General features: G+C 37.3%; 2 protein-coding genes across 2 annotated transcripts; both read right to left on the bottom strand.

Moving 5' to 3' along the window:
• Nucleotides 1–12,748: 12,748 nt before the first annotated feature.
• Nucleotides 12,749–16,146, bottom strand: LOC149840655 (selenium-binding protein 1-like). The gene is made up of 5 exons (XM_090005108.1): nucleotides 16,142–16,146; nucleotides 14,139–14,370; nucleotides 13,678–13,785; nucleotides 13,274–13,546; nucleotides 12,749–13,191 (listed from the first exon to the last, which is right to left on the bottom strand). The coding sequence occupies exons 1-5, from the start codon at nucleotides 16,144–16,146 to the stop codon at nucleotides 12,910–12,912; spliced, it is 900 nt and encodes a 299-aa protein (XP_089861234.1). The 3' UTR covers nucleotides 12,749–12,909.
• Nucleotides 16,147–16,473: 327 nt separating this feature from the next.
• LOC149840656 (selenium-binding protein 3-like) lies at nucleotides 16,474–22,933 on the bottom strand. The gene is made up of 4 exons (XM_090005109.1): nucleotides 22,776–22,933; nucleotides 17,684–17,879; nucleotides 17,061–17,288; nucleotides 16,474–16,708 (listed from the first exon to the last, which is right to left on the bottom strand). The coding sequence occupies exons 1-4, from the start codon at nucleotides 22,927–22,929 to the stop codon at nucleotides 16,474–16,476; spliced, it is 813 nt and encodes a 270-aa protein (XP_089861235.1). The 5' UTR covers nucleotides 22,930–22,933.
• Between the last annotated feature and the right edge of the window lie 4,190 nt (nucleotides 22,934–27,123).

A 27,123-nucleotide genomic window follows, 5' to 3' on the forward strand; every position in this document is an offset into this window, starting at 1 on the left:
TTACTATAAAAAGTTGGGGCGTTACAGTTACACCAACCCTTTATATTTTCTCTTACTGTTTACTAACCCTAACTCCCTAAGTTCCTAACCCTGGAGCCGGGCCATCGCCTCTTCCCCTTCCCCATCTGCATTATCATTGGAGTCGGGCCGTCGCCGACCACTGTTGGCCGACACCGACCACTGTTGGCCGACACCATCTCTCTCTCCTTCCATCTCTGCCGCTGCCTTGTGCCACTGCCGTGAGCCTCCTCTGTGGTGCCATCTTCTCCCTCTTTTCTTTTTCCTTTCCCCGTTTGTGTTTTACTTCACATTACCACGTGTTTTCTATCTATGAGCGTTGTAGCTTGTAATGTCACCATATGTATGCAATCTCACAGTTGATTGCACACGAAGTAAGTTTGGTTCTTTTAGTTTGTTATCCTCACATTGAGAATGCAGGAACTCTGTGCCCTCCATGATATCGAGAACCTGTTGCCATAACATTTCATTATATTTCTCTCTCGATATTTCAATGGCCTTTTGCCCTTTTCTTCTTTTGCCATTGTGTAATCAAATATTACCAGTTTACCATAAAAGAGACAGTTCACTGGCATAGAGCTTTCAACTATTGATTCTGATGAAGCCATTGCAAGGTTGTATCTTTTTCATCTAGAAATACTGGGGCGGGGGCGGGGCGGGGGCGGAGACGGGGTGAGGATTAGAATGTTGAGACGGGGCGGGGTGGAGGTCCAAAGTCTCCCCCGTCACGGGGGTGGACCGGGGATGAAGGTTACATTTTAGAGACGGGGCGGGGGTGGAGACCTTGTCCCCCGCCCCGCCCCGGTCCACTGTCATCCCTACACATGACACTAAGCACATTCATATTGATATTATGCTTGTTACTCGGATGGGAATTTAACTGGCCCCATCTGAATTATTAATTTTCAAGACACAAATAAAGATATTGGGGCAATTGCAGTTGTCGCTACGGGCGGTGCCATGAAACCATATCTTTTGTGGATGTCCTGAGGATCTCTGACTTTAAATTCATTAATTATATTATTTATGACTTATAATATTTTAAAGCAAGGTTTTAATTTGCCTAATGATATTGAGTTTGTGTTATCACCTGTAATCTGCTCAAATTATTTAACCGAAGGATTAATAAAATATTTACATTGTAATTTAAAAAAAATTATTCTAAAATTTTTTAGTTAAATATTCGGGGCGTTACAGTTATGGCATTAGAGCAGGATAAGAATATATGGTTCATGGCCCTTTCAGCGACCCTGCAAGAGTTCTGTAAGTATATAGTATTTGAATCAAGTTTTTATTGCTTGAAGAAATTCATTTATTGTGTGAAGATCAAGAACCTAGATATATTGCTAGAAGCAACATTCGATATACGTTGTGATCACAATAGGTGAGAGACTTATGTTATGTTGTTTGTTCGAGTAGATGGCTTGGGAAGCTAGATGTGACGATCTCCTTGGGTCATTAAACAACCTAACTAAGGTTGTGACATGACAACCGACAACAATATGAGACTTAGGGAATAAACTACAACAATTGTTGTAGGGGAATGAACGCAAGAAAAAGTTTGGTGATCCATAGAGGAAGTATGAAAAGGCCTTCAACGGGAAAGGGTTCATACAATCTGTTAAGAAGGAAAAGCATCAGGGAGGCTACCAGAACCGCCAGCAACAAAGAAACTTGCAACACCCAAATGTTCAACAAATGTGTCGACGGTGCAAAAAGGATCATCCCTTTGGAGTTTGTCCTTTCTATACAGGCAAATATTTTAAATGTGGACAATCAGGTCATATTGCGAAGTTTTGTCCAAAGTGCTATCATATGGGACAAGTGTGCCCTCGAGACACAAGTGCCTATTTTTACTTCAACAAGATAGGTCACTTCATTCATGAGTGTTGTAGGAAGAAGGCCGGTTTTAGGAAGCAGATCATGGTGGATAACCTCACCACTAAAACCTCAAACTCCATGGAATTGAAAAATGTGCAAGAGAAGAACAAACAACTCCTTCTGAGTAACACAACAATAGAAGTGAAGGATGCTCTGCCAAAGACGAGATGCACGGGCAATAGGAGAGAGTACCTCAAGCAATTTATAGGCTACCCAATTGAAATATGTTTAAATGCATTGGAAGCCAAGGAAGGCAAACAAATGGCAGAGAACGGGAAAACATGGAAGCTCAGCCTCGATAGTAGTTGCAGCAGCAACCATAATGCTAAGTCAGATTGAATGACGGAGAATTTTTAAAGAGTGAACTAGAATAAATATATAACTTGAGGATTTTGTTATTTATGTTCTTTGAGAATAAAGATGAATATTTTGGATTTAAATTTTAATTGAATGATTATAAGTCTTAGTACTTGGATTTGATTAATTTAAATTCTTACAGTATTAGGCATTAATATCTAAGTTTTGTCGGATGTAGACTTCACTCATTAAAAAAAAATGGATCATGAATCCAACACCAGACTTTAATTGAATCCTATCAGGAATACAGGATCTATGAATCAAGATTAGATACACATTGAACACTGAATAATATCTGAGTCAATTGATATCTTTAGGTCATATATTACTTCCTATTAAATAAAGGATATGCTACTATGGATTCAAAAAGAGATTTTAGATATCCTGAATAAGACTCTACATACTCTAAACAAGACACAAGATTTAAATTTTAATTTGTTTTGAAGTTTCCATTTGGAATAACATACATGCTACGGTCCCTTGTATAGTGATAAGGATACCACATGGATGAGCATTATAAGATTTTGCATAAGGTATAAATGAGAACATTATTTATTAGAAAGGGACAAGCTTCTCTTCTCATAGTGTTATAACTAACAATAAAAATAATAATAATAATAATATAGAATAAAGCATATAGATTGAATCTTTGAAATTACCTGAGAGATTTTCATTAGATAATATAAGAGGAAAAAAACCAAGATCTAAAATGCAGGAAAGATACCCTAGTCTAATTGTTTAGTTCTTGTAGTGAATTTCGGGGATGAAATTCTTTTTAAGGGGGAAAGGATGTAAAACCCAAAAAATTTCAAGAATTTTAGAAATAAATAAAAAAAAATTCTTCAAAATTAAGGATAATATAATATTATATTAAATATCTTTGATCCGAATATGGGCATATCGAATCCAATATGAGGATTTGGATATAGCAAGTGGGTTTGGATTTTGGACGGATCTGAAACCCAGTTTGAGTTGGATTGGACTTTTAATAGATCCAATATGGTGTAACCTCAATCAAGATCTGAAGTCCACTTGAGAAGTCTCAGAGGATCCAAAATTTTAGGAAGATCTAACCTGGATCCGAGATCTGTTAGAAAATCGTAAGTATATAAATAAATTAATATAGAAAAAATTTGCAACAAGATGTGAAGTGTTGTTGTTGTGAGGTGTATTGCCTAGTTATGAGTCAGCCTGAGTTCAAATCCCATTAACCACACTCACACAATTTTAATAAAGAAGTCACTGCTTTCCTTTTGACAAAAAGACCTAATGACTACAAGTAATTAAGTAAATTAATTATGATATAATCTGCAATGAAATGAAAGATAGTGCATTGGATCTCATTTGACCCACAAATTCCCATAAATTGATCTTATAGCAAGATTATTTTGGCAAAAAATTTTTGCAATCTTTATCAATTTTATCCAAATTGAGTTTTTCACAATGCATAGATCATTGTTATAGCTTTTACAAGAAGGGTCATTTTGAGTCAATCTTTTAAAAATATGTCTTTATTTGTCTGCATTTTGTCTTGCTTGTTTTATCTTGAGATCGATGGTTAGTTGTTAAAAAAACCTCTCACTTTGCACATTGCCTCTTTGGGGAAAGGACTCGAGTTCAAATCCTTTGTGCTTGGCTCATATATGAAATTGAATATTTCATGCTCATATATAAGCCGAGCACGGGGGATTTGAACTTGAGTCATTTCCCCAAAGAGGCAACGAACCTCTCCAATGCACTATCTTTCATTTTATTGCAGAATGTATCATAATTAATTTACTTAATTACTTATAGACGTTAGGTCTTTTTGTCAAAAGAAAAGAGTGTCTTCTTTATTAAAACCATGTGTATGTGGTTAGTGGGATTTGAACTCAGGTTGACTCATAACTAGGCAATACACCTCACCATAACACTACTTCACATCTTGTTGCAAATTTTGTCTATATTAATTTATTTATATACTTACGATTTTCTAACGGATCTCAAATCCGGGTTAGATCTTCTTAAAATTTTGGATCCTCCGAGATTTCCTAACTGGACTTCATATCTTGATTGAGGTTACACCATATTGGATCTATTAAAAGTCCAATCCAACTCCAACTGGGTTTCAGATCCGTCTAGAATCCAAACCCACTTGCTATATCCAAATCCTCATATTTGATTAAATATGCCCATATTCAGATCCAAGATATTTAATATAATATTATATTGACCTTCATTTTGAAGAAAAATTTTCCTTTTATTTATTTCTAAAATTCTCAAAAAATTTTGGGTTTTACAAATATTATAGCGAAAATTGAGAAATTTGCAATGTTCAGGAAGGATGCAAGAGAGCTTGACACACAGTCACACCCTTGGCTATCAAAATTGTTAACTGCAATGTTAGTAGACTGAAGGATTGGGCACTCTTTGATGTCAAAAGCTGCAAACAAAGACAACAACTCAGACCTCATTGAAAATCTATATCAACTTTAAGAAAGCTAATTATGATTTGCAGAGGTCCTCTAAGATTTACACAATGCCCCAACTAATACTCCCTAGTCGTGAGGACTCCATTAAAACAAGCTATCTTCTTATTTGAAAATTTGGAACTCGTCTTCTCTTGCCCTCTACTGGGACTATTCAAGGTCTTCCTAGTGTCTTCAGAAAAAAAGGCCATAGAAAGACAATCCACAACTCTTTGGCATGAGGACTAAAGTTAGAAGGGGACATAAACAAATGAACCTTGGGAAAAGAGGGTTGTGAGCCCTGTGGTTTGTCTTAGAGAACATAAGAAATACATGTGCAATCGAAGAGGATTGTGACAAAAAAATCTCAAAATGAACACACCAGAGAATTATCCTTGAAATACTTATCTAAAGCCTAAACATGTATATGCATCTATTTCTATCACTAAAAATATTAGTTAATAATCATGTATTAAAAGCGTTTTTATTTGTTTGTGATGTAAATCAAAAGAGCCTGATTTACGAGAAAGTGCTCTGATACCAAATTGATATAAAATTGGGAGAGCCTGTTTTATGAAAAATTCTACATTAGGCTACTCTTACGCTCGACAATCTAGAAAAACAAAAAAAAATATGAGAAATTCAAGAAAATTGCTGAAAATTGCATAAAATAAACAAGAAATTGAAACAACTAAAATTAGTTGAAATCAATCTCAAATCAACTCTCAACTGTGTGTAATCTTAGATCTTCCTTATATTTATAGGAAAATAATTCTAATCCTAGTAGACTGAAAATACCATACTTGATAAACACCAATTAAGAAAGCAAATCTTAATTCTACTAAACTATTAAAAAGTGATATAGATAATTACTAAGATCTCATATTCTAGAAACGAGCAGGCAAACATGTGACTTGAGAACTGGTTGAACCGGTTTGTACCCTTAGAACCCGATTTCGAGCATTCTGGGTCTGATTTCATATTGATTTTCACTAGTTTCGACCCATAACGTCCCAGTTCCTAGGTATTATGGGTCAGATATAGGGTGTCATAACTTTGGATTAGACTCAATCTCTTCATTTTATTCTGAATTATTAGATACAAACCCAAACTAGACCTAATCAAACCCGAACGAAGCTCCAATTCCAATCTGTATTGGGTCAAGACCAGACTCATACATATTTTGGATTTAGATCAGAGTTAAACCAGACCTACCCCCATCAAGATCTGATAAAGTATTCAACCCCTTGCATTACGATCCGACAAATCATTGGGTTCTCGAACTAGTCACGATCCAAATGAATCTTAACCAAGTCAAAATTAACCCAAACTCAACCCAATTTTCTAAATGAGCCTACACCAACTAAAATGTTATTCAAAACCCACCAATACTCATACACACCTATCCACTACCTAAACAACCCTTGAAGTGCCTGTTTGACCCAGTGAAACTATTTTGGATTCAATCAATTATATTTGGATTCAGAAGCCTTTACAGTTGAACCTCTCTGCCTTATCTCAAATATTCTAAGTGGACTCATTTGGTATTATGCTACACCAACCACCAAGGAGCAACAAAGTCCATATACTCTCTTTATTTAGATCATTGGCAACATGAAACTTGTCATCATCAGTTTCTTTGGAACAATGCATCTCCAGTTAGTTGGAAGCATGAATTGGGACTTCAATCCATCAAAGCAAGCACATGACCTAAAAAAAAAGTGGATACCAAGTAATTCTTAAGTTACTATTGTTATTAGGCAAAAATAACTTGTGTAGCAGCAATCATTGTCCCCTTTTTTTCTTCCACAATGATATTTATTTTTTAGCACTGAGGGTTGTGATCTGGTAACAACTAGCAAAATCATGGGGAATTGCCTAACTGATCTGATCCCATTGTAATCTGGTAATAGTGCTCAATTTGTTCAGATTCTTCACTAAAGCATCCAAACTAAGCAAGTTGGATGATCCACCAAGTCAAGCACAATCTAGATGAGTTGGATCATGAAACAAAACAAGATTATGTCTTAAAATGTCAAAGTTCATACATCTATAATAGTGAATTGGTCAACTTAGTTGGTCAGTAAACTTTACTCAAGTTTTATACCGCTCTCATATCCACCATTCTTCCAAACAAAAGTGCCACATACCTTTTCAAACTAGTGAAGATTTACATTTAAAAGTCCAAACCTTAAAAAGATTAAATGTACAACCAATGAAAGCTTGGTCATCCTTAGTATGGTTATCACTGTCATAATATTAAATAAAAATGTTGTTATAATTCACTGTTATTTTCTCATATGTAATTCATGTTTATGAAGTTCCTTTTTTTACTATATTAGTGAACTTTAGTATCAGATATTAACTAAATTATTTAAAGAAAAGGCTTAACATATCTGATTCACCAATTTGATTGATCCAATTCCAAGTCAACATATGAGCTTTTTCCAATTCCGATCTCCACGTTTTGCAACTACATCAGACCATTATGCTATGGTTCAACGACCGACAAAAAAGACAAGGAGAAAGGTTTGCATTAACTTCTAACTCATGGATTTTCACTAAACTAGATAATAAACACCATAATTTTGAAAAATTGGAAATGAATTTGCAATTGATATGGTAGACAAAACCCTGATATAAGTGATGCTAATCAACATACAATGATGAACGATACGCCTCATAAATCTTGTGCAATCAACAAAATCACCAGGCAAAACTTGAAAATGAATGTGGTCCGACCCATTTGCATCCTTAATCCTGCCCAGCTGTTACATGGATTGGTAGTTCCATGATTGATTATTAGAAAATGAATGTGATTCACTGGGACTAAACTGTTAGAGAGATTTACTCCCCTGATCATCCATCAGTTGTAGATCCAACTTAGACTCAAGGTGAGATCAAATGGAAAGAGGACTCTAGAACACCCCAAGATAAGGATTGAAAAAATTGTGTGAGCCAAGGTAGCAAGAGCCTTGTATAGTGGTAAAGACCTCTCAGCCAAGGGGTTGTGCTCACGGGCATAGAATTTTTTGCAAACTCGTGATGCGCCAGACCACTCAATCTGGCTAGCTTAACGGCCAAAAGCTACACACCAACACTTTTCAATGTGCTGAATCATTTCATTGGCCTTGCACACCACCTCATGTGTAGTTGCCTAGCGGAAGCTGATCAAACACATCTCCAAATGTGTATTATATTTAGTTCATGCCTTAGCCTTGCATGCCATGGAGCGTATTTTGATTCCATGCTCACACTACAACAAAACCTTGCCACTGAAAGAACAAGACCTTGCGACCCCCAGTCCAAATATCAGTTGATGATTGAACACCATAGTGAAAAGCACCACTCAGACTCATTCATCGATGCATAAACATTCACTCGTCTAGCCTCAAGTCACCATACTCGGTTGAGATAACCTAAAGTGGTCCTTAAAGGAATTAGCCCTAACCCACACACACACCTGTGTGTCCAAACGCTATGCGTAGAAAACTCCTGCAAGCTGAAAGGTCCTTAACCAAATCTCCAAAGGCAATATCCTCTGATCCGCTGGCACTGCTTAACCAAACAACGCTCCACATTCGTGCCACCACATAGTGATGCACTAATGACAATATCATTGTGTATCACGTGTCATGCTATTACCATACGTTACCGATCAAGCCAATGCATACCATGCATTCCTACACCTGATACATTTTTCACTCAGTAGAGCTCTACACTGCACATTCCCTATTTTGAATGCTCGATCTAGGAAATTCTCCCCCACTCAAACCATTGTTATCCTCGACAATGCTGGTGTAGGTAAAAACACAGTCTCAACTGATATGCTAGTTTTCCTTTGGTGTATTTTTTTCTTCACCCTACTCAACTTGTTCTGGTTTTCATCCACTATCGTTGCAACCTTTAACATGCCAAGTCACATTCTTTAATGTGCCTCCAATCACTTAGACAATGACCTTTCGCTCCATCAACATTGAGCATTCTTTGCTCGTGGGACCCCAGTGCAGTCCCATATACAAGCCAATCATCCTCCCCCGCACGACAAACTTGTCTTCATGCTCATGGTTGGGGTGCCTTTTGATCCCAACAAGGATAATTTAAAGCCCTTCGTGGTCATCGCAAAGAAGGACGACCACCAATGCGTGCCATAGAAATATCAACTCCCTTAAGGCACTGGTGTAAAATTGACGTATGAGTCGATTCACGATCCGAGATCCAAAATAAATCTCCACACGCAGAAACTAAATATGTAGGTGAGTTTGAACAGGACTCAAATAATCGCCTATTTGAGGTTTGGATACTCTCTTTCGATAGAAGTAGCCAACATGGGAAAGTTGGGCGACACACACAACTTTCCAATGAATCTAAAAACACTGAATTTGGATTTGCTGAGACAAAGTTATTACAGATTCAACGAGGTAGATGGACAAGACTCCCGACACTGGCAGGTGACCAGTCTGATTTTTTTGAGAGGATATATGGTCCTTCTAACGACCGAATTTAGGAAAACTTAGAACTGAAAAGTTCTGCAAAATTTTTTTAACTTTCCAATGAACCAAGGTTTGTAAATTTTGGAGTAATAATTTAAGACTTATGCCTAAATCAAGTTGTTGTATTTTCTGTTTTAGTCTAACCAAGATAAAGAACAGAGTTTCTAGCATGCAGCAAAACAAACAACTTTTGACTCAGCAGACGAATGAACCGGCAAAAACTTAGAACATGGATATTCTTAAGCAGAAATTTAACTTTTCAGATCAAGCTTCAATGCAATAAACTAAGTATGGATAACGAAGATACACCTTAAACACGACAGGCTTTCAAGCGAATAATAGACAATCTAGATTTAGAATAGCAGCCAATGAACAGAGATTGCCGGCTATTTTAAGCTATCAACAGATTCAATTAAGGAAAAATAATAAACATTAAAGATGAAGCTTAAAATGTTATCTTTCCAACAAGATATAATTTGCAAACTTTCATTCGGTAATAAAAAAGATATGTTGAAAACACGGAGCAGTAGCAAGGCTACTTTGCACAGGACAGGACTCGGGTCTTATCTAGACGTCAGAAACTTTTCAAGAATTTTCACAGCCAAACGACAAAGATTCAGAACAAACGATAAACAACAAACTTGACGGGTAGGATTTTAGCTTTCCAACATGACAAAGATCACCCGATTTGAACCCGTATATAAAGAGATAAGGTCTGAACACTGAGACTATGTCAGACAAACTCGAGTGCAAAAATGAGTTTCTTTTGCAGAAATGAGATCCAACAATACTCAAACATGCATCAACCACAATTGAGATTTGGAACAACAAAATCACAAGAATAACTTTACTAATACTTTAAAGAATAATTTCACAAGCTCTAAAATCTAGCATACAAATAACAATAACTATGCCAGACACAAACTAAAGACATCAAGTTTGGAAATTGTTATCTTGTTTGCTGCAACAAGATTGAAGAACACTTCCGTGAGTTCAGCCAACATCCATGCACAACAACTATCATCCAAGCTTGCTGCTTTCATAAGACGAAAATCTCTTTCACAAATCTCAAACTTTCTTTCCTCTTTCTTCTCAAAAAAAAATTTCAAAATGAAAAACAAAGGTTCTTGCTGGATGCCCCCCCTTGGGCTCTTAAACTCCAAAATTGGAGTGTCATTATGAAGGGAAAAGCCTTATCAATGCAACCACCCAAACTTAACCTCTTCATTGCTGAGTTTGAAAAAGCATTTACCTTAGCTTCAACAGCTAATTTGACTTTCAAAGTCAAATTAGAAATTTCAAATGAAGGTTGAACTTGTCCACGTAGGGGTGGTGCCAACTAGGGTCAAATAGGGGTTTAGATCTTGGGCAAGATCCAAACATGATGTGAATTGGACCCTCACACGACAATGCATTAAAATAAAATACAAATAAAAATAAAAATTACCCTTAATCCCCATACACCCTCTAGTAACACAAAAAGATCTTACAGGACACTAGAACTATCCGGATATGTAGAATCCAGCACCTAAAAAAAATAACAATAATAAAAGAAATAAAATACAAGAAAAAGTCTAGTATGATTTCAAACATGCAAAATGGAACCAAACATCAAAATATAATTTCTGAGAAGGCCAAAAGCAAAATATCTCAGAACTTGAAACTTGATAAGCAAATGAATTTTGTAGTTTCTCAAATATCCAATTGGACTCGGATAGTCCTGTATGATTGGATCTGCAACGAATCACATCCTAGATCAGGTCTGGTGAATTGGATTTGGATTCAATTCATCTTCAATGTTCGGATCTTTAGGATGCTCTGCATCAGGCACCAACTTGCAATTTTCCAACGATCTAAAGTAGTCGTCAAGTGAGGGACGCCTACTTGCGTATCACCCCAAAGCGGTCCTTCAAAGCGTCTTCATGGGCATTCGTCCTGCACAAGGGGCAACACGACCCAACATTGAAACTCTCATCCGGAGCCAGCATGCTGTAACTCTCATCTAGAGCCAACAAAAAGTTTTCGTAGGAACTAAACCGATGAGCCACAAACAACTTTTTTCACACACACAATTCACAGAGAAACTACCAATTTAAGGGACCGAAACAATGAGCATTATGCTCAAGATGGGCACTCCGCTAACCTACAATCTTAGGAGAGAATATAGAAGTTTAATTGAATTCCCCATACTCAAAGGTGAAAATCCATCCAGCCGAATCAAATTTGTGTTCTCTGCATGCACAAGGCAAACAACATACTCCACGTGCGAGCCTAACACACAACTGGTAGAAATCTTTGGTTTATTTGTGTTCCCTTAGTCAACTGAACAACAACCTTACGCTTCTGCTTACCATCGACAAAATAACTCATACCACCCTACCAACATCTTGCTTCTGTGCTCAGTCAACAACACTTCAACTGCACAAATTTATATAATAAGGATAAACCATCATTGTCCCATTTAGTGTCGCACTTAATGAGCAACAAGGTCTTCGTGATTATTTTTGCTCTAATGCCAATTTGTTACGGGCATAAAATTTTTTGCAAACCCGTGACGCGTCAGACTACTCAATCTAGCAAGCTTAATGGCCAAAGGCTATGCACCAACACTTTTCCATATGTTGAATCATTTCATTGACCCTGCACACCACCTCGTGGGCAACTGCCTAGCGCAAGCTGATCAAGCATATTTTCAAATGCATATTTTATCTAATTCATGTCTTAGCCTTGCGTGCTATGAAGCATATTGTGACTCCATGTACACGCTACAACAAAACCTCGCCACTGAAAGAACATGACCTTGTGACCCCCATTCTAAATACCACCATTCTAAAGACCACTTGATGATTGAACACCATACTCATTTGTCAACACCTAAGCGTTCACTCATTTAGCCCGAAGCCATCATACTTAGTTAGGATCACCTAAAGTGATCCCTGATAAAATTAACCGCAACCCACCCACACCCATCCAAACGCTATACTTGAAAAACTCCTGCAAGCCGAAAAATCCTTAACCAAATCTTCAAAGGCAACATCCTCTGATCTGCTGGCACTACTTAACCAAGCAACGTTCCACATCGGTGCTACCATATAATGATGCACTAACGCCTATTGTGTGTCGTGCTATCACCAGATCAAGCCAATGCATACCACACATTCCTACACCCGATACATTTTTCACTGAGTAGAACTCCGCAATGAACATGCCCCATTCCAAAGGCTCAGTATGGGACAATGCTAATCCTAATCAATTTCCTAAAATCTTGGTGCTTGAAGAACATCTAAAAAGAGAGAAATCTGATTGTAAACTTACCTTTGAATTATCTAACGTAACAACACATCTGTATAAGAGAGAGATGAATAAAATTGGAAAGGCTGAGAGAGCGAGTCAGCCATTGCCGTGGACGTAGGTCAATCATGACCTAAACACATTATTTGTGTTCTCTTTCTTGTGTGTGTGCAGTGCACTGCACATGTGATCTCCCTGCGGCGTTTTTGCAGAAACAACCCGAAATTGGTAGCATCAGACCCAGTACTGGACTCACTCAGATTTAAGGAAAATTCAACCAAACATATAAAAAGTGGAGAATTACTGGTTTATTACAAGAAGCAAAGGACAATCTCATTTAGCTCACTCATAACCTCCACAGTAAGCAAGTGAGCCAAACACTTCAGGACGTCTCATTCTGTCTAAGACACCATCTCCAGTTATTAAATCCAGATATCAGAAGTGCAATCTCCTCCTGGATATCTCATCTCATGAGCTAATGAAGGACCGTCCGGCTCAAGCCCAAAATCTACAAAGAAGTTTGGATTCAACTTCAGTCCACCCTTGTTTGTGTCTACGTCAATCTGCAGCATATGCAAGCCTCTCTCCAAGAGGTCCGGATAGAATTGTCGGTCCCATGTGCTGAAGAGTGAATTGGTCACATACAATCTCTTACCATCCAAGCTCAACTGGATCATTTGTGGTCCACCTCTAAGTCTGTTTCCCTGCAAAAGACTAAAAATTAAGTACCATAATGACTTGAACGGGAGGAGCAGAACCATACACTGTGTCAGTGTAAGTACATACCTGAACTTCTGGAACATCAAACTGAAACTCCTCCCCATCTCCCGACTCAGCAACTATCTGAGTGCCCTTCTGAATGAGCCCACCAACCCATACTTGGCCAGTTAAAACAGGCTTTGCAGGATCCACAATGTTGTACTGTCTCACATCTCCATGCAGCCAGTTTACAAAGTAAAGGAAGCGGTCATCAAGAGAGATCAGGAAATCAGTTATAAGCCCAGGCATCTCTGGAAGAACCCAATTTCGAACCTTCAATGGATTTACTAATATTACAACCTACACAATTATAGAAGACATTGAAGTTATTGAGACATCCTATAGAAACATAACCTCTCTCTCTCTCTCTCTCTCTCTCTCTCTCTCTCTCTCTCTCTCACACACACACACACACACCAAACAAATTATACCTCATGGCTCCATGATCCACTTGGAGTATTGAAAAATCTAACCATGTTACTGCTTAAGGCACATCCAACATAACCTGTATCTTTTGATGGGTCATGAAGAAACCGAGTCTGCGGGTTGGTATCAAACCAGTTAGAAGTAATTGACATTGCAATACAAGAATACAGGTTCCAATAGGTTTATTGAAGCATGCCTACAAGGGCTCCGGGCTCCGCTCATCTGGTAGGGGCAACTTGTGAATGTCACCAAGTTGTCAGGATGTAACAAGCTCGAAACCCACAGGTGGCATCCCTTGCTGCAAGGTTGAAGCTGGGTGTACTCCCAGGTGGGCAGGGTTTTACCAACTGAAGGCCAGCCCATGTGCGGTTGGTGATGGAGTGGTTTTCCCTTGGATTATCCAAAAAAAAGGTTTATTGAAGCATAGCAGAAACCATGCAAGGCTGATGATATCTCTGATACTAACCTCCAATGGTAGGAGACCTGAACTACCAAGGTCCAATGTCTGTTTCAGTTCACCATCTGGCCAGCTATATACATGTAGATGCCTTCCATAAAGACCATCTTGTACATGTTGGAGATTGAAACCTTTTGTAAAAGCTGCAGGTGCTCCCCATGATGAACTAATCATGATCTTGTGTCGAGGCTGATACCAAAAGTCATAGCCAAAAAGAGGCCTATTGCCAAGCTGCTCCCACCTGAACAAGAATATAGATATCAAAATCATCAAAAGGATCCGATTTCACACTATAAATGGCTGGTGATCTGCCCAGCAGAGCACTGCCATCAAGTATATGCAGCAAAAAGCCCAGTATTTTGAACCAGAGTTACCAGTCGAGGAAGCGGGAGCAGGAAGCGATACGGGAAGCGGGAGCGGGAAGCGAGGCACTTTCAAAATTTTAGGAAGCGAGAAAGCGTGGGACCACTTAGAAGAAAATTCCGAACCGTCTCGGAAGCAAGGGGGAAGCGAAAAAAATGGGAGAAGCGTGGGGGAAACATGGGGGAAGCGCGCTTCCCATAAATGGGAAGTGTGTTTCCCATAAATGGGAAGTGTGTTTCCCATAAAAGGGAAGCGTTCTTCCCATAAAAAGGAAGCACGCTTCCCATAAAAGGGGGACGCTTCCCCTCACGCTTCAGAAGCACGATGTTTCACGCTTCCGAAGCGCGCTTCCCCTTTTGCCTAGGCGCTTCCGGTAACTCTGTTTTGAACCACAAACTTCACACAATTTCAAGGCTGCATCTCATCACAGAGAAAGCTGAGAGAGAGAGAGATGATATTCATGCATGAGAAAGTGGTGCCTACCTGTGTAAAAGTGAGAACATGTTCAACATCAAGTGATGAAATAAGGTAATTGGTCACACTCAAACGACAGACGAGATTGAGTCCTATTATATTCAATATCACCAATTCCAAAAATTGGTGATATTGAATATACACCACGTGTCCTCTGTTGTGGTCCTATATGATAGGAAGAAGACGTTCAGTCAAGAACTAAGGTAAAATGTGTGATGTTGTGGCTCTGTCAGGTAGGGATCAACAGCATGGACACGTCTGTGGTTCATATTCAACATCAACAAATTTTGGAGATATTGAAAATCACTGGATCCTCTCTGTAAATGACATATAAAATATTAATTCCAGAGTTCGTAAATAGACAGCAGGTGGTATACAAATATGATATATAACTATCTTGGAAAGTTCGTGATTCAAGATGTCAAACTTTTCTGCAGAAGATATTTCAAATTGTTTGATAACATTTAAGCTTCATAGACAATTTCAACAATTAGACATTGAATAAAACATCAGGAAAAGAAAAAAGCAATGTTAAAATAGGTTTACAAGTTGAATTGTTTTAAAAAAATGGAAAAAATCAATTTGATCTTGAATTGGCCCCTTTTTACCATCAGACAAAAAATAAAAAAATAAGATTTTTTAACCCCTTAGAAAAAATTAAAAAATGAATTGAATCGACCTTGAATCATCCCCTTTTGAATCTTCTTTGGGCCAATTCGATGTGAATCGGCTAATTCAGGCCGTTTCAGACTGATCTTGACAACATTGGGAAAAAGAAAGGTTATCAACTTATCACCAAAACTCCCATGCCATGAAAGATTTCGAACACTGACAGTGCGTGTATGTGTTTTCCTGTTTGTGTGCTTGTATATGTGTGTACGTGTGTGTGTGTGTGTGTGTGTGTGTGTGTGTGTGTGTGTGTGTGTGTGTGTGTGTGTGTGTTTGAAATCATAAGGCTGAGAGGTTGAGATTGAAATAAATGGAATTGATCCATCACTATAAATAATTTTCTTAATCTTTTTCTAAGAAAGTAACAACTCAAGGTCCAGTTAATCTGGTTGAGATTGAAGGTTTGATGGCACTGGAACCCAACTGCCTTAATAGAAGGAATCTGTCACATGGACAGTCCATTTTTTCCTCCGTGCCCAATTCAACAAGCATCAACACCTGGACACGCCATTTTACCCTCCGTACATACAAGTTTGTATTCAATTTATAATTTATAATTATATTTTCAGTTTATAACTTTATATTTTCAGTATATAATATATATATTAGATATAAGCATATATATTTAGATTATATTCAGTTTATTTTGAATTTATTTTGAATTTATGTGATTATATATATATATAGCTGTGTCCCCGTACCCACATTTTTTGGAATTGCCGTGTCGTACCCTCCATACCCGTATCCGCACCCGCACCCAGGTGACATAGGAAGGAGTTAAACAAAATGGATATAGTGGTCTGCTCTTGAAGCATTCATGTTTTGATAAATTCCAATATCAAGATACTTCAACCTTTGCAGCATCTACTGCAGAATGTACAGATATCTGGATCTCACCATAGCTCAAGTGGTTGAGAAGCAGAATCGAAATCCAGAGGAGCACTTCTCGGGGGAAGGATGGAGGAGCCGGTTCACTCTCCAATGCTACAGATAAGGTGGTATGGAAAGGGGATCCAACTGTGGACATCACTAGAAGCTTGATATGGAATGAGATCTGAACGAAGAAAGCCCAACTGGCATGGAAGAATCATATCTGGCATAAGAACTGCAGCTCGAGGGCAGCATAGGTGGTCTACCTTGGTTGTGAGAATTGTCTCCTCACCCAAGATAGACTCAGGACACTCAGAATAGCTACTTCAATCTTTAAAACTAAAAAAGGTGATATCAAGCTTGCAGCTAAAAGCTATCCAATAAATTCTTAGGACATCATATGATTTTCTTTATAATACAAAATAGAGATGCAAACTTTTACAGGAAAAAATTCCTACGCAGAAACTAACGCATGGAAAGACTAAGCCATTCAACAATACAAAATCATATACAGTACCAAAACAGTTAGCAACAGAGCAATCAATCTTAGCATACCTTCCCTTCACATTGAACTCTGAATCAAGAAGAAGAAAACCATTCCCATCAGCATTCCCATCCGTATCTCCAAGACAAGAAACCATAATGTCACCAGAAGCAAGGCAATGAGAAGTATGAGGATATGACAATCCAGTCTTTTGCACTATATCTTCAGGCTCAACTACTTTTTTCAGAGAAGGTGCCCTAGGATTTGCTATTGTATCAACCACATATATACGACCAGACCTGGAATAAAAAGAAACCAAATGAATGACTTTGCCCAAAACTCACATGAAAAGAAATAAAACACAGTTTTAAAATGATAAATAAATTGAAAATCATTGGCTGCAGTGAAAGCCATCTAATATCTAGACAAGACAGCAATACTAAATTAAACGAAGATATGAAAACAGAAATAACACATTCTAACAGAATGGAATAGAACATCAAAAGAATTCCAAAATATGTGAAAAGCAGTAAAAATACTTTAATGGTATATCTGGAAACAATCAGCGAGCAACTTTAAGAGGAAAAACCAAGCATAGAATCACCACAGATAAATCTAATCTCATTATGAGAACCATTAATTACATAACGATGTAGGAAAACAAGGCAAGGAAATATCAACACTCAGCACTTACAGCAATGAAGGCAGGATCAAGAAACACCTTTGTGCAGACGGATCTCCATGACAAGAGCTGCAGGAATTCCAACCAGAATGATGCAATTCATCGCCTAAGTAAGGAACAGGCAGTCTGTGTATGACCTTGGAATATGTAAGTGAGTGTGGATCAACATCAACTGTAGCAAGGTAATCAGGCTTATTTCTACCAGTTCCTGCATTAACCAAAACAGAACAAAAGGTAAGCAGAAGAAACACGTGATGGTGATAACAGACCAAGATCAGGGACAGAGATGAGAATGCAGATGAGCTTCCATTAGCTTTATTAAAGCTTTTGTTACATCAATGACATGTGCTCCAACAATATGTGTTAAGCTTAAATGTATCTTTTTATGTATACATATATACATGCGTATATATGTATATCATGATTTCTGTAGCATGGATTGTTTAACTGTCATGACAGAATAAGGTCCATGACCTTACACAGATTAATGAAACACTTCTAAAGTAAAATGCATTACTGTCTATTGATGCTGTTGAGAGAGATTTTGTATTGGGACATAAGATACAAGTGTCATATATCTATCCTATAAGGATAAAGGGCAGTTTCTTCTAAAATGTAGCATATCATGCATGATGTATAATTTTTTTTGGCTTGAAATGTATGCATTCCTATGTCACATGGGTGCGGGTGCGGGTGCGGGTGCGACACGGGTGCGGCACAATTTTAAAATTTTTGGACACGGGGACTCGGCAAAATATATATATATATATATATATATATATATATATATAATTTTATTTTATTTTTAAAATGCCACAGCTGACAGCACAGTCTGTGTGTCTGTGCACAGTCACAGACTGTGACTGTCACAGGCACAGCACTGTGCACAGGCACAGACTGTGCACAGGCACAGGCACAACACTGTGCACAGGCACAGACTGTGCACAGTCTGTGACTGTGCACACTGCACAGACTGTGCACAGTCACAGTCACACAGCACAATCACAGTCTGCACTGTGCCTTTTTTTATATATATTTTTAAATAAAAAATATAAAAAATTGGTTTTTTAGGGACATTTTTGGACTCGGTCAAAGTTGACCGAGTCCAAAATGTGGACGAACTCGGCCTGGACTCGTTGACCGAGTCCGACTCGGCGTTGACCGAGTCCGGGCCGAGTCCGAAGCCGCACCCGAGTCCGCACCCGTGTCAGGGCGTGTCGACTCGGGTGCGGCACCTCCTTAGCCGAGTCCGTGTGACATAGATGCATTCTTTATCCATTTGATTTATAAGCCAAGACTCACTTTGTTGAGTCAAAAGAAGTGAACCAGTAAAATGTATCCAATTGATTTTTGAAAGAGGTCAACAGAAATCTTCTATGATTGTTGTTGATGCAAACAGAAATTGTGATATGCAGAGAGTAGTTAAGGGAGGATCTCTACTATTTAAGCCTTATTATGTGCCAAGTGATCAATATGCTTCAAAGGCCAACTAATTTTCTTCTCAATCCTTTGTTGAGCAACTCATTACCTCAATATAATTTAACTTTTGCTTGGACGTACTTCCTTGGAGAAGTTCCTCATGGTGCAGCTGGGCGGAATATGCATGTAAATATAAGATCAGATACTGAAATCAAATACCTTCACATCTCTCTCTCTTAATTTCATGCTCATTCTTATCTTCCTTTCTATCTTTCTCCTCTTTTCTTTTTTCCTTGGTTGAGAGAAGCCATTAGAATTGCAGCCAAGGTAGGAGATATTACTTTCACATTTGAAGACAGGAGACGAAGGGTTTCGCCGATTCGAAACTATAAACGAGGTAGATACACCAATCACGTAGACTTAGATTGATCCAAACACATGAGTTATGCGTAGGATCAATCTTCATATCTAAACCAATAGGGTGGGCATGAGCACCTCCTTGGCTCTTTATAGAGCTTCTCTCCTCTTTGAAACACTTCCTAATTCCTCAATTTCCAACCCAAACTTTCCAAATTCCAAAACCACTTAGCCTAACACTACTACACAACTTATTTGGTAAGTTTTGAAATTATTTTTCTTTATTTTCCTCTTTACTTATTTTTCTTTTAGGAAACTTTTAGAAAGATATTTTAGCTATAAAGTTTTTAACTTACACTTTTAAATTAAATTCCAGCATGAGATGCCATATAGGATGGGAATACATAAGGGGATGCCCCACCCTATTGACCTCTACAATTTTATTAAACTTAGTTAATTCAAGTTTTTCATTCTATATAATGCCTATTTAATATTTTGTATTATTTCAGATTTTGGATTTCAAATCCATACAAACTCAATTCTGATTTAAACAATTAGCTTTCATACATATCAAATTAAACGTAATTTCATCTGAAATCATATTCGACTTTATTTCGATGAAATTTGTCAACTAATCCATTAAAATTCTAATTTTTCATAAATTCAATTTTAAATGTGAATTTCACTAAAACAAAACTAAAATAAACTTTAATTCTTCATAAAATATCTTTTAAAGTTTGACTTAGACTAATTTGCATATATATATATATATATATTTATATTGGGGATTAAGTCAAACAAGTTGACTTAGTCCCAACGACTAGAATTCTAACCGTTGGGAGGCTTCCCTTGTTGGCTATTGAGAGGACTCTCTCTCTCTCTCTCTCTCTCTCTCTCTATATATATATATATATATATATATATATTGGGAACTAAGTCAAACAAGTTGACTTAGTCTCAACAGCTAGAAATTCTAGCCGTTGGGAGGCTTCCCTTGTTGGCTATTAAGAGGACTTCCTCTTCTTTACTTTTCTTCTATCTTTCTCCTCTATAAATAAAGAGTGTGTGTGAATGTGTAAGGTTGAGAGAGTGATGGGTAATATTAGGGTTTTGTTTTATTTTTCATTGAGGGAATTGTAGTGAGGCTTGAATATAATTTTATTTTTTATATTTCTTTTAATGTCCATTATGAATAAAATTATCCTTTTACATTTTGATATGTGTCTTTTAATTCTTAAGTTTTGTATAATGTTTTGAGTCTTGGAGATCATCTTTGAGTGCATTGGAATCCGCACCATTTCATGACAATATGATGATAAACACCTTTAACAAATTTATTGCTGATTCCATACACCAAGAAGTTCAAGGGCAGCATCTTCTAGAACCATAGAAGAAAGAGATAAGAATCATAGCAATCTACTGGGATGATATGGTTTGATGGGCAACCAGGCATCAAAACATTTGATCTATAGCTTTGAAATCCATTCATGAGATACTCGAGATTGGAAGAGCCCTAATTAGGTTTTGTTTGTTTGCTGATTCTTTTTTTTTAATTATTGGTTAACTGGGGTTAGGCAGACCACTACCTGATACATCTTAGAAAACAAAAACAACAATTCAGATCTGGGAACCACTCAGGTGGTTTATCTTTCCAGATCCTATCTCGAGTAAGGAATTGAAACCTAGCCAAATTACAATCAATGTAGTTATTACCATTACTCACTTTGCTATATTGGAAGCACCTTATTCATGAATTGGATTTCCTTCATTCTGTTCGAGCCTTGGCCTTGAAGTAACCTGGTCACTTCACCCACAATATCACCTCTTGAAGATTCAACCACAACTTTAGTCTGATGGGGAAGACTCGTGATTAGAAACTCCCAAAGCATCCATTCCTTCATATAGTCATATTTTTCACAAACCAGACAGCCCATGGACAAATTGAACACAGTATAGTCTCTGATGGTAAAACCCACATGTGACATCTCCGTAAGTACACTGAACACATTTATTTTTATCCATCACTGAATAGGTGGGAACCATCGTTGGCATGGATCCACTTAGAATGAATGTCGTGTAACTTGTTCTTACAAATCCTCATAACCCGCCCTATGATTTCATTCAAGCACATAACTATCATAGCATGGTAATTTATCTTGTAGTTTCAAATAAAATAAAATGAAATAAAATGTGGTTCCTAATCTCCCAAATCTTTCTCATAATAACTTGGAAGGAAACCACCCAAGCATGAAGGATATGCTTTTATTTGAAACCCATTGAGTTCCACTTTATCAATGCCCCCCTCAGATCCCTCTTTGGAGTTTTCCACCAACCAAACAACTGAACCATTCTTCGCCAACACCGACCACCATTCAACATTCTAAAAATAAATGAGCACTAGTTTCTTCCGACGTAGCTGGCTGTGTTTACAAATAGTAAGGGCCAAAGTCTGAATTCTGAATTGGTTGCCCATATTTTCACTACACTGCCCCTTTTGAAATGCAGTACACACACAAAAAATATCAGCTAAACCATAATTAGACTAAAAAAACCAATCTTTTGGCTTGTACACACCCAATCAACATACAAATAAGATAAACATGAAAGAGAGAAACTGTATGAGCCTGTTCTATTCATCAAGGTTCTCAGAATTAAGGAATCAAATTGAAACAGGCTTACTATACCAAATTCAACTTGGGAATTTTAGCAGAATCTTCTTCATTTCAAAACAAAAGAATTCAACAGACTAAGCAAATCAGGCACGGCAAGACGAATCTCAATTTCATAATGTTTCCCTATACACGATCTGATATAACATCACGTTAATGATCCCCATCCATGCTCCCCATTGAAAAAGGAAAAAACAAAGAGAAAAGAAAGATGAATGATCCGATCACAAAGAGGTGTAGAACATCTCGATTCCTGCTTATATATCACAAATTAGCATTCACTCATGACCAGAGCGCGGACAGGTAAGACGAAACCGAAAATGTATCTGAATGTATTAAGAAGCAAAATCCAAAGCAAAAAAACTTCATACACAAACAAACTGAACCGAGATGCTTGATCTATCCATAACAAAAGTTTTACTAATCCCATACATAAGTTATACTAATTACACACACCAAGAATAACAAGAACACACTGAGAGATACATACCCACCTGGGACTCTGATCTTAAATACAGGAAAACAAGAACACACCCACACATAAACAAAAGTTAAACAGAGAAACACCAAATTCCCCGACTAACAGGAACGTTTCTGAACCGAAGCCGAATGAACAAAAATAGCAAAAGATGAGAAAGAGGAAAGAAAAAAGAGCAAACCTGTATAAACAGCGGTTACGTAGAGCAGGCTCTCACGAGGCCCAGACATGGCCTCGATGGGAGACGCATACCCTGGTCCCTTCTTCACACCACTGCAGCACCAACCATTCTCACCTCTGACGGACACTTCAGGTCGACCACCCACACAAGCCATCTTCTTCACCAAAACCAATTACATATATATATATATATATATATATATATATATATATATATATATATATATATATATATATATATATATATATATATAAAGAGAGAGAGAGAGAGAGAGAGATGGCGTTCACGTACGTAGTGACAAAAGTTTAAAACGGAAATTTATCGCCATGATTTTTCTCGTGAGATTTTGAAACATTTTATTTATTTTGCATTTTTTCGGCAAAATATTGGCTAAAATAAATAAATTAAGTTTTAAAAAATACGTGACAAAACAAAACAAAATTTAAAATGATACAAGTTTAAGTTCTTGTTGAAAACTCAAACTTTTAGTTAAAAATACTTCAAAACTTTTAATTTTTACGCTGGATTTTAGGAACATTTAAAGCCAGTAATTTTCAAGATGAAATCTAAGAAACCGTTTATATTCTCAGTCACTTTCCAAAGGTACATTTTTGAAAACTCACAGTTTAATAGTATTGAGAGAGAAAGAGAGAGATTACCAACACAAGGCTCTGCTTGTTTGGTAGAAGCAGATAGTGCATGTCACCTTGCGTTGGACGTTGCAAGTTCAAAAACCAATGATACGAGTTGTATAACTGTTGTATCCGCTTAACCCCATCATTTTTGGTAAAAAAAAATAGAGAAAAAGATAAATTAAATAACAGTTCAATAAGATTTTATTCACCCTAAAATAACCTTGTTAGTGAATTTTAATTAAACTTAAAACAGCACTTCTCTTAAAAAATTTAAATATAAAGTAGTTAACTATGTCTGTTTTTTTAATCTCACGACTACAACATAAATATCGAAATAAAACACGATATTTAGTTTTCATGCAAATACTATGATATTTTGAAATTATCGTTGTATTTTGACGGTGAGATAATAAATCGCGTTTTTTAGCGATATTTGTCACAATAGTCGCCATAGACTCTAAAGAAAGACTGACGGATCACGTGCGGTTCCGGAAATACATCCTGTGGGCGTGAGAGGGATGTATATGGGATTTTAAGGAAAGATCATCTGAAGGAAGCGAACAACTACAATTGTTTCCACGTGGCACAGGCTTGGCCATGGATGAGAAACAATGGGCGAACGGATTTTGACTGACGTAGGGCAATGAAAAGGGGTAATGTTGCATTGACTGTATCTGGACGGAAATGGGTCTGTAGGGTAAGTTTCCTTTTTCTCGTTTTTTAATTGATCGTTTCGGGATTTTGGAAAGAATAAAAAGATTTCTATAGGTGGGACAGTGGACACCTTGCTTTTCCCTGTATAGAAAAAATCTCAAAAAAATGGTAATTACTGAAAAGAAAATTAAAGGATGTTATTGGGTTTGGATCCTTCTGAAACTAGATAATCATAGCCGGGCTCTGTAAGTTTATTCAAATCGAGAGAGAAAGATGGTTTAGAGAGAGAGAGAGAGAGAGAGAGAGAGAGAGTTTCCGGAGAGAGAGAGAGAGAGTATTATAAACACTAATTCATTAATGTTTGAAAAAAATAAAATATGTCAAGTGATACTTTTTTTTATCAAAACTCATTAAAAAAAAGTTATACATCTATTTTTTTTTGGATCTAGATAGCTTTTAGGGAGGGCAGTGGACTGGGAGAAAACGGGCCCCTGCCTCACCCTGCCTTGTCCAGTTTGGACTGAGAATGGCGAACATGAAACGAGGATGGAGGCGGGAATTGAGGTTAAAATCAAAACTCGTGCGGAAATAGAGGTGGGAATGAACTTACGTTTTCCCTCGCCCCGTCCCGTCCTCAATCCTTCTTTAGAAGATGGCAATGGACCGAGGGGAAACGGGGTCCCTCCCCTCCTCGTCCCGTTTGGACCGGAGATGGAGGATATGAAATGGGGATGGAGACGGGGATGGAGGTTAAAATCAAAACCGGTACGGAGATGGAAGCGGGGATGGAGGGCAGGATTTTGAGACGACGCTAAGGTGAAGACCTTGTCCCCTGCCCACGCCGATCCCTAGTACCTTTGCTTTTGCTTTTATAATATTTATTTATTTATTTAAAAATAAGACATTTAGGATTAGAATAGGAATATGATTGTACCAAGTTTATTTGGACATATGGTGTATAGATTGAATTAGTTAACTACACTAAGGGGACTCCATTAAAGTTGCATTAATCTATTATACTCAATGGAACTTGTAAATGTATATCGGATGGATCATGTGAGTTGGGCTTGGCTCCACTTTTCAACTGCGATCGGCCATTTTCCCGAACAAGGTGTCTTGATGGTTTTACGAGAGAAGCCTGTAGATATGGCAGACAGGTTTAGGACAACTAGGTCTCTTACTCTGGAGGTGGTTTTTCCATTTTTCTTGAAAAAAAGAAAAAAGAGAAAGAATCACTTTACACATATACATTTGATAGCAATTTGTACACATGAATGGTTATCATCAAATGTACACGTGAAGTTATCAATAACCATTGTTATCGAGAATCAAGATAACACAGAGCTAGTCAGTTAGCCTTGCTATATCGCTAATATCATTATTGATATAGCAATGATATGGTTCAACCTTATCAACAATCAAAGGTAGCATCAAATGTGAACTCTTATCGACAATTGAAGGTCGGTTGTAAGCTTTTTGCTTATTAAGTGCATTCAATAAAAAATAATATTTCTCTTATATTCTCAATTCTAATTTTTCTCAAATGACATGCCAATTTTTTTTAAGAAAAAATATGTTGAACACCAACATAGTTGCTTTATGACCCTCCCCCCCCCCAACAAAATGGTGTGGTCGAGCGCAAGCACATAGATCTTCTCAATGTTGCGAGAGCTTTGAGATTTCAAGCCTCTTTACCTATTAAGTTTTGAAGATAATGTATTTTAAAAACTGCATATATCATTAATCACATTCCCTTTAAACCGTTAATGGGCAAAACCCCTTACGAGTTACTTGATGGAAAGAATCATGTTTATTATCATTTTTGAGTTTTTAGATGTTTGTGATATGCACACAACATACATCACTCTCATAAATTTAATAATCGTGCATGCAAAGGAGTTTTCATAAGGTATTCATATGGTCAAGTCGGTTATCAGGTATATGATCTTGAAACAAAAAAGCTTTTTGTTAATCGGGATGTAACGTTTTATGAAAATGTGTTTCCCTTTCAAGATCATCACAATACGAATAAAGAGGAAAGGCATATCTTACCCATCTCCATATTCGAGTCTTAACCTTATGAGACTCAAGAAACTAATGATATTCAAGTCAATGAGATTTCTAATCCCAATCATCTTGATTCAAATTCTGAATCTCTCAATCTTGAAGCCATTGAACCAACTCAAGTTCATCTTCGAAGATCCTAAAGCACTCGTCAAACACCACCGCATCTCAAAGACTACAGATGTTATACGGTTGCTCCCATACTCCAATTGACCAATACGAGAGAGGAGGTCCACAACACGGAACATGAGTTGTCCAAAGTCATAAGTTATGATCAATTTTTCAAAAGACATTGTGTCTTCTTAAGTGTCATTTCTCAGCACTCGAAACCCAACAACTTTTACCATGCCATGAAGTCTCAGCATTGGCGAGATGCTATGACCTCAAAGATTAAGGTATTGGAGGATAATAACACTTGGTTGATTGTAGATCTACTCATGGACAAAATACCTCGTTGGTTGCAAATGGGTGTATAAAATTAAACACTACTCTGATGGCTCCATTGAAAGGTATAAAGCTCAACTCGTGGCCAAGGGCTATACCCAAATTGAAAGATTTGATTATATTGAGACCTTTGCTCTTGCGGATAAGTTGGTAACAGTGTGATGCTTGATAGTTATTGCAACAACAAAAAATTGGCATCTCTATCAAATAGATGTTAATAATGTTTTTTTCTACGGAGATCTTGATGAAGAGGTGTATATGGACTTGCCACTAGGCTTTTCTGTTAAGGAAGAGCGTAAAGTTTGTAAGTTGCACAAATCACTAAAGGGTTCGTCCAATCTAAAGTCGATTATTCATTCTTTTCAAGGGCTACACATATTTTTATTCTAGTTTATGTAAATGATATCATCATTGTATGAGATGATATTACATACATCGAGCAGCTTAAATCTCACATCAATCAACAATTTCGATTGAAGGACCTTAGATGACTAAAATATTTTCTCGACATTGAAGTTGCAAGATCTAAAAATAGTACTTTCTTATCTCAA

This window comes from Nuphar pumila, chromosome 4 (assembly GCF_984573655.1).
Source record: "Nuphar pumila chromosome 4, dmNupPumi1.hap1.1, whole genome shotgun sequence".
In the NCBI taxonomy this organism is placed as follows: Eukaryota; Viridiplantae; Streptophyta; class Magnoliopsida; order Nymphaeales; family Nymphaeaceae; genus Nuphar; species Nuphar pumila.